We start from the raw sequence: 15683 nt of genomic DNA, 5'->3' as shown, positions 1-15683 counted from the left end.
TTTGACTTTTACTTTTCATACAAACTAATTGTAGACACAGATCGGCTGAACGTGGAGAACCAGATCAGTCAGGATGCTCAAAACATGTAAAAAATGTTTGTATTTGAAATCTATAGATGCTAAAATAAGCAGCTTAATCTGCATTTTAGGCATTTTCCCCCACTGATCTGAATGATTTAAGCTAGGTCTTACAGTAAATCTGTACACTCTACGTGCTAATTAAGTGACCAGTTTAGCCTAAAGAGGTGATTGATAGTTAATAAGGAGTATAGACGACATGAGGCTGAACAAAATTCTGTTAAAGTTATGAAAGCTTGGAAGGTTTATTTTTTTTAGTATTTTATTTTTGGGCCTTTTTTCAGCTTTATTTGACAGGAAATAGGGGAAGACATGCAGCAAAGGGCTGCCAGCAGGAATCAAACCCGTGCCACTGCGTCAGAGACCAGCTCCTATACATGGTTCACCTGATTAACCCATTGGGCTGTATGGGCACCCCCAACTTGGAAGATTTTAACTGACAGTAGACTAAAGTGGTCCAGTAGCGTTAGCAGGGTTAGCACAATGAGATTTCCCACTTTTTTAAGCCACAGCTCATGATGCTGGTTGATAACTGTGAATCCTCGTCAGCTCAGATCTGTGATGAAGCTCTTTCTCCTCCACAACGACCTTTTTCAAACACTTTCTTGCCTCAGCGACCAAGAGAGCAGCAAAGCGGTCATCTACTGAAAGGAGTGAAACGGAGAGAAGAGCAGGGAGGAGAGGACGTTGACATTTCACCCCGCTCTGTCCGTGGGTCTAATTAGGTTGTGTTGTTGCTTTAACCTGCTGCTGGCTGATTGAGTGGAGGTGGAGGAGGTTAATGAGGGCGGCCCAGCCTTCTCTCAGCTCTTTCTAACTTCTAAGCAGAACTCAATAACGCACCGTGGACTGGGTAAAATGCACGCACACACCCAGATACTGTGCACGCCCTCACCTCCTTTAGAAACGCTCAGCATGATCCCCCCCCTCCCCCTACAGTGCTCCCCCGGCAGGCCCATTGTTTCCCGCCAACAATAGAGGCCCTCCAAGGCTTTTCCCAACAAAAAGAGAAAGCTTTTGTTAAAATGAAACACTTTAGTGCGGGGCTAAATTGAGGGGAGGAGGACTTGGTGGCTGGGGGGTGTGAACGTAGAGTTAGCTAGTTAGTCGAGGGTTACCGCTTCGTCTCCATAATTGCGGCTGTTCTGTAGCTCCCTAATTAGCCTTTGATAATGAGTTGATAATGTAACCAATTAGGTCATTCGTCAGCCAAGTCAATCCCACAACAAGTTCTTTTTTTTCTTCACCTCCCTCCTCTTTCTCCTCCTCGTCTTCTTCCTGGGTCTTTGGCTCTTGATGTAGCTCGTTAATTAAATCAAATTGTGTGATAGCCCAATCTGATGGCGGTCTTTTGTTCCCCGGTGAGGTTTGTTCTGTTCCTTGTTAGATGCAGTGAGACGAGCTGCGGTTCAGCCTCTATCTGCTCCTATCGGACGCCGGGTTCTGGCGCTGCTGCAGGAACAGGAGGAGGTTCTGCACGTCTTTGGCAGTAAGCTCATTGTTGTCGCTCACATGAGTAATTAGCGCTATTAAAACGTTAAGTCCTTAACACCTATCTGATGGAAGTCAAACACCAGAGTCCTGGATAAGAAGTGTGTCAGAAACAAACGGATTATACCTCCAGTCATTTAGGAGCGTCACACTTCTGCCCGTGTGAAATTTCAGCCTTCTTGCCAGTATTTGATCTGGTTGGTTGTTTGTTGGCAAACATAAACCAAAAACTGCACATTAGGACATTTTAGTGGCCATAAAAAGTCAAATTATGATTCATTGTTTAATTTGAACATGTGGGATTTACTGGAGTATATCTGTAATTAGACTAACTTAGATTGACCTTTATTTAACCTGTAATATAATACTGTGAATGTTCCTCCATTATGAACCAGTTGCTTCTGTTTGTAGTGACCTTGTGCTCCATGTTTACTTCTTTGCTTGAATATAATAAAGCTTAAAACCTGTGTTAAATCAAGAACATTGGGCAGCAAATAGCTCCTTTTTCAGATAGAAGTATAAATCTCAACAGGCAGAATTAGACCAACATGCAGTAAAACCACAAGAAGTGATAAGAAATCTGGAATTTTTAGCCGTTACTGCCTCATCACTGTTCCTCTCTACACCACACGCAACAAGTTGTTCCCATTCTGAGGAAAATTACAAGGAACGGTTGGAAAACTTGAAGTTTTTCTGCATTTTTTGTCTCTTAGACTGTGACAGCTGAATAGTAGTAATTTTTAACAGAACTCAAATGTGTTTTTCCTCCATCAAAAATGAGTCAAAATGATGTGAAAATCATCTAAAATTAAATTAAATATGTCCCATATATGTCAGAAATTGTCAGCAGTGATATAAGCCCACCAAATTACTCACAAATTGTGGAAAGATTAATGAAAATTACTAAAAAAAGACTTGAAAATTGTTGAAAAGGACTCAAAAAACCGTCCGAAAGTCTTGAAATCTGTCTGCATTTTTAGTTTTTGAACTGTGACGCCTGGATGGATGCAAAACTCATCGTTTGCAGTTTTTAACAGAATTCAAATGCGTTTTAATCCATTCAAAATTAGTCAAAAAGACATGAAAGTTATCAAAAATGAAATGAAAATTGTCCCAAATGACTCAAAAAATGTCCAAAATGTCTTGACATTTGTCTGAATTTAGACTGTGAGCATTCAGATATGAACCAAACTAATCAGTAAACAGCCGTGCACGTGCACCATGTTGAATGTTACAGAATAATTACAGTCTGCACTAAAGATCTGTCATCCATAAGACACTGAGGTTATTCTTCATCCTCTGTAATAACGCTTTAAAAGTCCACGCCGTGTGTTCGTGTTTGACAGGAATCACAGCAAACACACGGCTCCGTCTGTTAATGTTCTGTAAGCGCTGCGGTGCCAGTTAAGCTAATCCCTCATTTATTTGGAGGTAACCCAAATATGAGTCAATATCGGGCTCTTAGCGTCCACCACCTCCTCCCCTCTGCTCCCAGAACCGGCCCAGTAAAACGGCCCTTTATCAGCGGTTAGCTGGCTCGCTGCAACCCCTAAAGCTCTTATATAAATAAGATTAGTGTCGCGTTTGAGCGTCAGGGAATAAGAGGTGTAATATCTGATGGTTTTATATGCAGTATTATTGTTATCCCTTCTTAGTCGGGTTGATACTCCTCTCTCTCTCCCTCACTTCATCTCTCTCATTCCACGTTTGTTCAGTCGTGTTTTCTTTCTCTTGGTCTCTTTCTCCAGATTCAGACAGCATTATGAGGAGCTAAGCTGGAATAAAACGCCCGGCTTCAAATGTTCATATTGTTCTGTTCTGTCTGTCATCTCTCTCTCCTTCCTCAGGTCTTTTTTGTCTTCTTCCTTCTCTCTCTTTTTGTTTCCTCCTCATTATCGTCTCTCTGTCCTGCTTCCTTTCCTGCCTCTTTAATCTGCTCTGTTTGTTATCAATTAAGAAGCCTCTCTAATATCTAATTGAGGGCCGTGTCCTCGTCCTGGACTGAATTAGCCGCCTCAGTCCTGGGAGCCGATTTAGCTTCTTTTGAGGCCATTTTGTTGTCGGCCATTTCCACATTTCCTCCTAACTGGTCGCCACAGAGGGCAGGCTGGGCTCTGTAATTACCCAATCTGTTCCCATTCACACTCCTCAATTTCAGCTCCTCTCCTTTACCCTCCTTCTCCGCCTCCTCCATCCCTCCCTGCTCCCCTCCTCTTTTGGAAATCAGCACCCCCTCTCTTTTTCCTGTGGGGGTACAAAAGCCGGGCTACAATCTGGGGTATTAGGGCCGGGTGCAGACCCAGCTGGGGGCTGGCTTTAGCCAGCTGAGGGTTGTCCGTGGCGAGCCCGAGTCACGGCACTGATGTCCTGTGATGTCGCTGAGGCGGAAGACTTTCCTTAACACGCTGTCCCCTTTGATGGGCCCTCGGGCCCTGCAACCAGCCCCAGGAAACCCTGCGACCCTGAGAAGCCCCTGGTGGGGCAGCAGAATGAGCCTTTCATTCATTCATAATACAATCAATTTAAGAGGTCGAGTGTCACAGAAGTTTTGCAGTTTTGACTTTTTCTCATAATGTCGACCAGGTCCAGGATTAGATTAGATTCAATAGATTGTCATTGCACTAAGAACACTATTTTATTTTAGCGTCTAACTAGAATTTTAAAATACATTATATACAGTACAAGTATAGAGAGTTAGTTCCAGTATTTATGAACAGTATGAACTCAGTGAATAAATAAATATAACAGCTGTAGAACAACAGATATGATGAACAGCCTGTATATCCACAGTACTAACATGTAGACAGACATATGTGAGGTGAGAAGGAGGGCTTCTGAAGAACAGCCACGTATACCTGTATATACCTGTATATTTGGTTCTTTCACACGTTTACTTTGAGCTTCTCGGTTCATTCACAGACTTTACTGATGAAGTGAACGGCAGAGAACAACGTCAGGGATTCAGACTTCAAACACTTTTTACACTAAGAAATGCTTATCTATTGATGGTCATTAGACCTGATTTTGTCCTAAGATTCCTCTGTCTTTAAACAGTATTAAGGTCATTTAATCATCAGTTTAAATGTAATAACCAAACCTCTGCCTGCTCTTTAGTACCTACAGACTAAATGCTGCTTATTATAATGTGCTGTTTCTGCTGTGAATATGCAAGAAATCACAGTGATCCAGTGTCTCCTAATCACTAATTTGATGAAACAAAGTGAGAAAACTGAACCCGCTGCAGAACTCTCAGGATCATTAATGTGACCATTTAACAGACCTCAGAAAACTGAACACCTTAATCCTCTTTAGTTTTTGTTCTACCATTCATGACTGTAGTTTAAGTTTTGCACAGTGGGAGAATATTTCCATCACTGTAAATGTTACATCTGTTTTCCAGCGGTTTGAATAGAAGGTGAAGTGACTTTAATCTTGTCCCTTAAAACAGGAGCAGATGTGTGATTATTGGTGAGTATGTGACGGTTTAAATCAGCCTCTGTCAGACATCATTTAACCACATTATCTGTCTTTGTGGACGTGTGAGCCTCAAACAGGGAGAAACAGAGGAAGCACGCTGCTTCCAATATCGCTGCAGCTGATAGAGTAAAACGCTCGGCTGGATCTGTTTCTCCGTAAAGAGAGAACAGCAGCGATTCTGAAGGTGAACAGTCCCTCGTCTCCTCTGCCACTTCTGAAACGTGACAGATAACATCCTCCTTAGTTCAAAAACCACAGAGGGGTGTGTGTGTTTCTGTGAGTGTGTGTGTGTGTGTGTGTGTGTGTGTGTGTGTGTGTGTGTGTGTGTGTGTGTGTGTGTGTGTGTGTGTGTGTGTGTGTGTGTGTGTGTGTGTGTTTGGGTGGGTGGGGGGGTTGCAGGGCGAAGGCAGGCTGATTTCAAAGTTTTTTGAGGAACCGGCATTTCATCCAAACCCGGTGCTCTTTCTGATGTCGGGCTTCAAACGGCTCATTTTTTTTCTGTCATTTCATCTGTTTCTTCCTTCTCCCGCCAAAATACCGCCCCCGCCCCTCAAAAAAGAAAAAAGAGAAAACCCTATTGTCATCTGAGCCTAGATTCATTTTAGATTAACGTCCGTGTTTCTTTCTTTCTTGCATTACCTTCAAAGGACCTCCATTATGTGGCCGGTGATAAGGGCGAGCTGGTGCTAGCGGATGTGGCCAGGAGGAAAGCTAATGAAACGGAGGCCCGGGCCATCGCAGGCAGCGGTAAGAAAATAATCATCATGTCTGACCAAAAAGACGCCCAATGCGACTCGTTATTTCTGCTCACATCTTAAATGCTTGATAACCTCCGTAGCTCACACACTTCTTCCATCCAGCTCTGGGTGTTTTCTCAGGCTTCAGCCGTCGTTTAGGAGAATCACATCTCATCATATTCATGTTAAACTTCCATAGCATGATGTCATTTCATCAAAGTAATGACTGAAAGATTTCTACCGTATGTTTCTGAGTTTAACCCTCCTTTTGTCTTCATTCACAGGCACCAAAAATATTATTTCCTTGTCTTAAAAAAATCCAAAAATTCCCCAAATTTCTGAAAATTTGTGAAACCTTCAGGAAGAAAATTCCAATAATTGCTTAAAAGTTTCCTTTAAAAGTTTTATTTTAAAAAAATCCCCCAAATTTGGCAAGCAATTCTTGTAAATATTTTTTAAAAAATGAGTAAAAATCATCCAAAAAAAGCCTAAAAATATCAAAAGTGATTCCATATATATCAGTAGAACTTCTAATATTTTCTTTAAGAACATTCACATAAAAATCAACCAAAATCCGGTGAAATTCTCTGGATTTTGGATGATTTTTATGTGAATGTTCTCAAGAAATATTTGTAACATTTCTTTATTTCCATCAACAAATGTTCAAAAATTTCCAAAATATGTTGAAAATGTGGACATCAGAAGTTTCCCTGTGAAAATATTTTTTTCTCACATTTTCTCATATTTTTCTTTAAAACGGGTTAATTTGACCCGCAGGACGACACGAGGGTTAAACAAAGTGTAAAGAAAACACGAAACCTCTACTTTCAGAGTGGAACATTACAGTTTGTCTGCATGTAGGTGGTTCCACATGAAGTTTTTCTCACCAAGTTGAGTAAAAACTGCAAAAAGTTTTTTAAGAAACAGACTGCACTGACTTTTATTTAGTGACAGGGAATAAAAGCAGCTCAGGAACAGTTTCTGTTGTTCTCAGAATGTGCTGCTGCCCTTTGACAAACACTCCCCAAAGCACATACCAGAGGGGATCAGGCCGAGTTCCTGATTACACACACACACACACACACACACACACACACACACACACACACACACACACACACACACACACACACACACACACACACACACTGAGGCTTGAAGCCAACGGGTGAGCAGAAAACATTCAAATTTGTGAGGGAACTAGATGAACATGTCGGATGAGTCCTTCATTGGTGCTTAAAACACACCAGAAGGCTGTGTGTGTGTGTGTGTGTGTGTGTGTGTGTGTGTGTGTGTGTGTGTGTGTGTGTGTGTGCACTCAGACATCCAAATGAGGCAGGAGAGCTGTTTAACTCCACTGTATAAGGTCAGCCCCCCCGGCTGAGTGTCTGTGTGTTTGTCTGTGAATGAAAATGAACGTTTGTGTAACTGTGAGGCTGTTTGCATGCAGCTTTTTTCTCCTTCTTCTTTCATTCGTAATGTGATGCGTAACACGCACACTCCTCCTCATAAGCCTCTTAATTATGTCCTCGATGATTTCCCTCCATCACCTGCAGCGTGTCCTATCCTTGGACAGTAGAAAGAAGGAGGGAGGAAGGGACAGAGGAGAGGAAAAGGAGGGATGACAGCAGGAAAAGAAGGAAGGATGGCAGGAAGGAAGAGTAGAATAAATGAATAGGAAGAGGGAAAAGAAGAAGGAGTAAATAATATGAATATGGAGGAGTAAAGAGAACAAAGAAGTAAAGGAACTAACAGTGCATTAATATTGATCTGAACTCGTTTTAAACTCTGGTCGCTGTCAGATCACACAGTTCAGCTTCAGTTTTAAAACTCTGAAAACATGTTTAGTCTCTTGAGTTGCTCTGTGGGATTAAAACTCTTTGGTCAGAGTTACTGCAGGATTAACTGGTCTGCAGCTCTGGCTCAGGGAGCTGATTCTGTGTCCTATTAGAACATTTATTAATGTCTTTAGATTATTATTTACTGTTGATTATTTAATATTTGTTCAACTTGAAGCTAATTTATAAATGTAATTTTCCACCCACATATTTTATTGTTAATATTATCTCATATTAAACTGGACTTTGTTTTTATGAAGAGATCCAGAGAGCAGCTCTATGGATTCAAATCAAGTCCTGTTGTTTGGTTCATGGAGCAGTCCGATGTGTGCATTCACTTAAATATCATTATAAAGTCATTCAAATACACAAAACAATCACAGAGTAGTTGATTGAAGTGAATCCATTGTCTTTAAAATCCAATAATGTTGAATACATTTGATTAAAAAGGTGTAAAGTTATCCACTGGTTTACAACTAGACCACTCGGTCACGTTAACGAGCCGTCGCTGTGATTCTGTGTTTCATGTCCACAGATCCAAACCAGGTCCTTTACAGTGGGTTTGTAGAAACTGACCTGACACTTAAATTCACCAAAATGTTGATTAAATGTGTATCTGGCACCTGAACTTCACTAAAGAACCAGTTTGTGAGCTTCATTTGTGGATGAAGGTTGAATAAACATCAGGCTGCTGGAATAGAAGCAGAGAAGAAGAGTTTAAAGTCCAGAAACATGATGACTGTAACGAGGTGTTAGGCAGGAGGAGAGGTTCTTTCTCACCACAGATCTGTGATGACAGCCACCTTCAAGTTTAATTTCTTATTTTAATTTGTGTTTTTTTAGCTGTTCTCAGAATACACCTCTGGCCTGCCACCAGCGCCATTTACTATTTTAACCAAAGTACCGCTGGATAGAAATTAAAGCTCCCAAAATGTTTTGTGCTCTGATCCTCGAATAATTGATTTGCATCCATCAGAGCTTAACGAATCTGAATTCTGCTTTGTGCTAATAACGTTTCTACTCTAATTTTTATTAAGACGAGCAGCAGGTTGCAGTAGTTTAGAGCCTGACTGCTGTTTAGGAGGACAAAACACAGTGAAATACAGTCTATAAAACCAGCATTACAACTTTACAGTCTTTATTTATCTGGGGTTGATCCTCAGTATCGGCACTTTGTGTTTCTAGTTCCTGTTTTCATGTCCCGTTGTTCTAATAAAAGACAGAAACCAACACATTGTGACCTGGAGTGCAGCTGGTCTTATTAACGCTGCTACGTAAATAGTGAGAAGAAGGTTTTTCTTTGTGATGATCAGAGGCAGGTTTCTGTGTGAACTACAAACATGTTACATAAGGAAAGATAAAACTTTATTAATGTTGCTGTGAAAACAAAATGAATAAATAAATGCAAGATGATATAAGCATTAAACATGACTGAATATGTAAATAATATTCTGAAACAAGACTAGAATAGAAAAGTAAGAATAATACTGGCAATGATTATAAGTTATTAAAGTAATATTGCAGTTTAAAGATTCCCAATTTCAGTCATTTCCTTTTCATTTTTTTAATAAGAAGCAACACAAAATAAGAAAAAAAACACAATTAATATAGAATTGGAAAACAAAATTACACACTGAACACACATGTCAGCATGATTCTTTATAGGAGATCAGACTGAGTGTGTTTACACTCACAAACACACACTCAGAGAGAGGATGTAGACACACCAGTGATGATGGTGACACTGATGAGTGTGTGTACACCTCTCTGTGTGTGTGTGTCGAGTGTGTGCACGTCCCTGTGTGTGTTTATGTCAGAAGGAGCATATTAAACCGGGTCATAAATAATGAGTGTGTGGCTTTAAGCAGAGGGCTCCAGTGAACAGGTGTCTCGCTTTACACACACACACACACACACACACACACACACATAAACACAACTCCCGGTGAGGTCGACACCCTCTTGTCTATACGTTTAGCGTTAGCAACAGCAGCTCAGAGCTACGTTTACTATCCTCTCTCTCTGCTTTACTGATGTGAAGTTTAGCTGCAAACAGAAGACTAATGTTTGTTCCCCGATAAACATTTGTTCTGAGTCTTCATGTGTGGAAACGACAAATGAGAATGACTTCAGTTATCATCTAAATGGTTGTATTTATAAAGCGCTTTTATCCAAAGCGCTTTACATGATACATCACATTCACCCATTCATGGCAGAAGCTGCCAAGCAAGGCACTAACCACAACCCACCAGGAGCAATTAAGGGTTCAGTGTCTTGCTCAGGGACACCTCAACATGAGCTCGACAGGCCAAGGATCAAACCGGCAACCTTCCACTTACAAGACGGCCACTCTACCCACTGAGCCATGCCATCATCTATGTGCTTTATAAATTAATAAGGATTATATTAGTTATTAAAATACAAACAGCTTCTACAGGCATGTTTAGGTGTCGTGTCTTCATGTCGTGTCTTCATGTCGTGTCATCATGTCGTGTCTTCATGTCGTGTCATCATGTCGTGTCATCATGTCGTGTCTTCATGTCGTGTCATCATGTCGTGTCATCATGTCGTGTCTTCATGTCGTGTCTTCATGTCGTGTCATCATGTCGTGTCATCATGTCGTGTCTTCATGTCGTGTCATGTCATGTCTTCATGTCGTGTCATCATGTCGTGTCTTCATGTCGTGTCTTCATGTCGTGTCATCATGTCGTGTCATCATGTCGTGTCTTCATGTCGTGTCATGTCATGTCTTCATGTCGTGTCATCATGTCGTGTCTTCATGTCGTGTCTTCATGTCGTGTCTTCATGTCGTGTCTTCATGTCGTGTCATCATGTCGTGTCATCATGTCGTGTCATCATGTCGTGTCTTCATGTCGTGTCTTCATGTCGTGTCTTCATGTCGTGTCATCATGTCGTGACTTCATGTCGTGTCTTCATGTCGTGTCATCATGTCGTGTCATCATGTCGTGTCTTCATGTCGTGTCATGTCATGTCTTCATGTCGTGTCATCATGTCGTGTCTTCATGTCGTGTCATGTCATGTCTTCATGTCGTGTCATCATGTCGTGTCTTCATGTCGTGTCTTCATGTCGTGTCTTCATGTCGTGTCATCATGTCGTGTCATCATGTCGTGTCATCATGCCGTGTCTTCATGTCGTGTCTTCATGTCGTGTCTTCATGTCGTGTCTTCATGTCGTGTCATCATGTCGTGACTTCATGTCGTGTCATCATGTCGTGTCATCATGTCGTGTCATCATGTCGTGTCTTCATGTCGTGACTTCATGTCGTGTCTTCATGTCGTGTCATCACGTCGTGTCATCACGTCGTGTCTTCACGTCGTGTCATCACGTCGTGTCATCACGTCGTGTCTTCATGTCGTGTCATCATGTCGTGTCATCATGTCGTGTCATCATGTCGTGTCTTCATGTCGTGTCATCATGTCGTGTCATCATGTCGTGTCATCATGTCGTGTCATCATGTCGTGTCTTCATGTCGTGTCATCATGTCGTGTCATCATGTCGTGTCATCATGTCGTGTCTTCATGTTGCGTGTTTTCACTGCGTATTGTAAAGGTCCTGGTTGTTCTTCCACTCAGACTAAACACACACTCTGTCAACCGTCACATGCTTCGGTAAGATTTCCCACAGTGCAGCTGCTGTCACCTTTAGCCCAAAATATTCAGCTTGAACACACACAGGAGGCCCAGAGCTGTTTGTTCTCCGTCGTAGACACACAATAGAGATCAGATGGAGCCCTCAGAAACATGCGTGTTGGTGTAAACGTGTGCAGAAAGTGTGCAGGTAGGAGTGACCTGAGCAGCGGGTCAGACTGAAAGTAACACAGATGGACAGTTTGTGCTGCTCAGCTGTTAAACTGGAATTATAAAAGCAGATGAACTGTATCAGGTCCATGTCTTGTTTGTTATTAAAGCATTTCTCACATAAAAACATGCAGAACTTAACCAGACAGGCAGTTTTTAATCGTAAAATAGATGTGAAGTTGTTTCGTCAAGCTGTCCACAAACTCAGCAGTCAAAACAGCTATTAACCCTCGTGTTGTCCTGCGGGTCAAATTGACCCGTTTTAAGGTTTGAAAATATGGGAAAAAATACATGTTTTCACAGTGAAACTTCTGATGTCCACATTTTCAACATTCTAAGAATTTTTTGTACATTTTTTGGTGGAAAAAAGAAATGTTAAAAAAAATGTTACTTAAGAACATTCACTAAAAAAATCAACCAAAATCCAACGAATTTCGATAGATTTTGGTAGATTTTTATGTGAATGTTCTTAAACAAAATATTAGTTTTACTGATATATATGAAGAGTTCATTTGCAAAAACAGGAAACTACGTTTTATAAATTTTCAGAAAACTCATTTTTATTGTTTTCTTGAGATAATAATAACACTAATAATTTATTTATTCTCAATTTTGTCATGTATTTTTCTACTGAGTCAAATCCACTCAACTTCAGTTTGATTGACATTATCTCAAGTAAACAATAAAATAAAAAGTTTTCTGAAAATTGATCAAAACGGAGTTATCTGTTTTTGCAAATGAACTCTTCATATGTAATCACTTTAGGTATTTTTAGGAGTTTTTTGGAAGATTTTTACTCATTTTTTGAAAATATTTACAGGAATTTTCTTGCCAAAATTGGGGGATTTTTATTTATTTATTTTTTTTAGAAAACTTTAAAGGGAAACATTTAAGGAATTATTGAAATTTTCTTCTTGAGGGTTTTGCAAATTTAAAGTTTGAAAATGTAGGGGAAAAATATCACTTTAGATATTTTTAGAATTTTTTAGAATAGTTTTACTCATTTTTTTGAAAATATTTACAAGAATTTTCTTGCCAAAATTGTGGGATTTTTTCATTAAACTTTTAAGGGAAACTTATAATTTTCTTTGTGAAGGTTTTGTGAATTTTCTGAATTTTTTTGCTGAATTGTTGTATTTTTTTAGACGATTAAACAATATTTTTTGGGACCCGTGAATGAAGACCACAGGAGGGTTAAAGTACAGATTGATAACCTAATAATGACAGAAACATTGGATTGATCTTGCTGATTAATCTCTTAAAAACATCACCACCTAACTGCTGTATCAGGGTGCATTTGGAGGTCAGCCAGAGATGTTTTAGTGTCTTTTTTCTTTTTGTATTTGTACTTTTTTTGCATTTTTCTTCTTATTTCTTTCAAACCAGCCTCCAGGCAGAAGTTGCTGCTCTTAAATTGCTAATTCTTTGGAGATTTGGTGTGAGTTCTCCACAACACTCTTTCCCGAGACATTTCCAGGTTCTTCACAGAGGCATAATTCCAGCTTAAATGTGAGCAGGAGGGTGGGAGCTCGGAGGAGATCCCCTGCTTGTCTGCATTGAAAACAGCCTGTTGAGGCGACTGAGGCATGTGATGGAGACGCCTCCTGGAAGCCGCCCTGTGGAGGAGCGTCCAGCTGGGAGGAAGAGACCCCAGGGAAGAACCAGAGCAGTCTGGAGAGATTATTTATTCCACCTGCCCAACCTGCTGCCACCAGAAGCCAGATGTGGAGAGGATGCACGGATGAAGGAAGACATCAATGGAGAGCAGGGCTAAATGATTTGATTTGCAATATAAATCACAGTTTTTACCTTGTTATAATGTCCTGGTGTCCATGTTTTATGGGCTAGGAGGACATGTTTTCAGCTAAATAATCAGTAGATGTCATGGCTGAGCATTTCCACTGAAACAAATGACAGCCTCAAAAACACCAACTCAGACTAAGGAATCAACACTGTCACCTTTCTGCTTCATTCTTCTTCTGAATTGGTTTCTGCTTTCAACATGTATGGCTTAACTACTCCAGTATTACAGCGTTTCTTTGTGCAGTATCAAGGAGTTTAACTGAGCTGTAGGTGAAGACGGATTCAGAGACTTCTGAGCGTATTTCCACTGAAGCTGTTTTTAACAAGTTTAATGGGAAAAACTCTAAATATCTAACTTTAATACACAGAAATGAGATTAAATCAGTGACTGGAGAGGAACTGTTTCCACATGAATGTCTCTAAAAACGTCATAGTTTAGCATGTCGCTCTAAAAACGTCATATTTTATAAAGGATTTTTGAATTGTTGCTAGTTTTTAATGGGGTTTTTTCTCACGTACCCCCTGGCATACCTTCAAGTACCCCTAGGGGTACCATTTGAGAACCGCTGCTATACTGTGGGATTTTTTTTTAAACTGCTCTATGGTGTTTATCGCGGCCTACTTTACATTATTTCATCATATGGCATGTTTTTAAGACATGTTGAAAAAATGTCATTTTTTTCGACATAGTATACTATGACGTTTTTTTGGACAAAATTCATGATAATTTTCTTTTTCAAAGAAAACTGCTCTATAATGTTTTTCACAGCCTACTTTACGTTACTTCATTATGTGGCATGTTTCTATGACATGTTGAAAAAATTCCGTTTTTTTTCGATGAAGTATAGTATGACAAAGGCCCGCGAGCTGGAATCGAACCCAGGCCTCTGCATTGGAGACCAGCTCCTATACGTGGTTCACCTGCTTAACCCGTTGAGCTACACAGGTACCCAGATGGTGTGTTTTTACGACATGTTAAAAAAATGTCATTTTTTCGACATAGTATACTATGACGTTTTTTTGGACAAAATTCATGATAATTTTCTTTTTCAAAGAAAACTGCTCTATGGTGTTTTTCACGTTCTACTTTACATTATTTCATCATATGGCATGTTTTTAAGACATGTTGAAAAAATGTCATTTTTTTCGACACACTATACTATGACGTTTTTTTGGACAAAATTCATGATAATTTTCTTTTTCAAAGAAAACTGCTCTATAATGTTTTTCACATTCTACTTTACATTATTTCATCATATGGCATGTTTTTATGACATGTTGAAAAAATGTCTTTTTTGTCGACATAGTATACTATGACGTTTTTTTGGACAAAATTCATGATAATTTTTTTTCAAAGAAAACTGCTCCATGGTGTTTTTCACGTTCTACTTTACATTATTTCATCATATGGCATGTTTTTAAGACATGTTGAAAAAATGTCATTTTTTTCGACATAGTATACTATGACGTTTTTTTGGACAAAATTCATGATAATTTTCTTTTTCAAAGAAAACTGCTCTATGGTGTTTTTCACGTTCTACTTTACATTATTTCATCATATGGCATGTTTTTAAGACATGTTGAAAAAATGTCATTTTTTTCGACATAGTATACTATGACGTTTTTTTGGACAAAATTCATGATAATTTTCTTTTTCAAAGAAAACTGCTCTATAATGTTTTTCACGTTCTACTTTACATTATTTCATCATATGGCATGTTTTTATGACATGTTGAAAAAATGTCATTTTTTTCGACATAGTATACTATGACGTTTTTTTGGACAAAATTCATGATAATTTTCTTTTTCAAAGAAAACTGCTCTATAATGTTTTTCACGTTCTACTTTACATTATTTCATCATATGGCATGTTTTTATGACATGTTGAAAAAATGTCATTTTTTTTCGACATAGTATAGTATGACGTTTTTTTGGACAAAATTCATGATAATTTTCTTTTTCAAAGAAAACTGCTCTATAATGTTTTTCACATTCTACTTTACATTATTTCATCATATGGCATGTTTTTATGACATGTTGAAAAAATGTCTTTTTTTTTCGACATAGTATAGTATGACTTTTTTTGGACAAAATTCATGATAATTTTTTTTCAAAGAAAACTGCTCCATGGTGTTTTTCACGTTCTACTTTACATTATTTCATCATATGGCATGTTTTTATGACATGTTGAAAAAATGTCTTTTTTTTCGACATAGTATAGTATGACTTTTTTTGGACAAAATTCATGATAATTTTTTTTCAAAGAAAACTGCTCCATGGTGTTTTTCACGTTCTACTTTACATTATTTCATCATATGGCATGTTTTTAAGACATGTTGAAAAAATGTCATTTTTTTCGACATAGTATACTATGACGTTTTTTTGGACAAAATTCATGATAATTTTCTTTTTCAAAGAAAACTGCTCTATAATGTTTTTC

The 15683-nt window shown here is 39.0% G+C and overlaps 1 protein-coding gene across 4 annotated transcripts in view; it reads left to right on the top strand.

Moving 5' to 3' along the window:
* wdpcp (WD repeat containing planar cell polarity effector) overlaps positions 1–15683 on the top strand; it is an 81049-nt gene that overhangs the window by 46357 nt on the left and 19009 nt on the right. For all 4 annotated transcript variants that reach the window (XM_051960307.1, XM_022189653.2, XM_022189654.2 and 1 more), the window contains exon 13: positions 5694–5793. In XM_051960307.1, the coding sequence (XP_051816267.1) occupies positions 5694–5793 (100 nt within the window). The remainder of the gene's footprint in view (positions 1–5693; positions 5794–15683) is intronic.

The sequence above is a fragment of the Acanthochromis polyacanthus genome, chromosome 15 (genome assembly GCF_021347895.1).
Source record: "Acanthochromis polyacanthus isolate Apoly-LR-REF ecotype Palm Island chromosome 15, KAUST_Apoly_ChrSc, whole genome shotgun sequence".
NCBI lineage: Eukaryota > Metazoa > Chordata > Actinopteri > Pomacentridae > Acanthochromis > Acanthochromis polyacanthus.
This window is presented reverse-complemented; position numbering and strand designations above follow the sequence as displayed.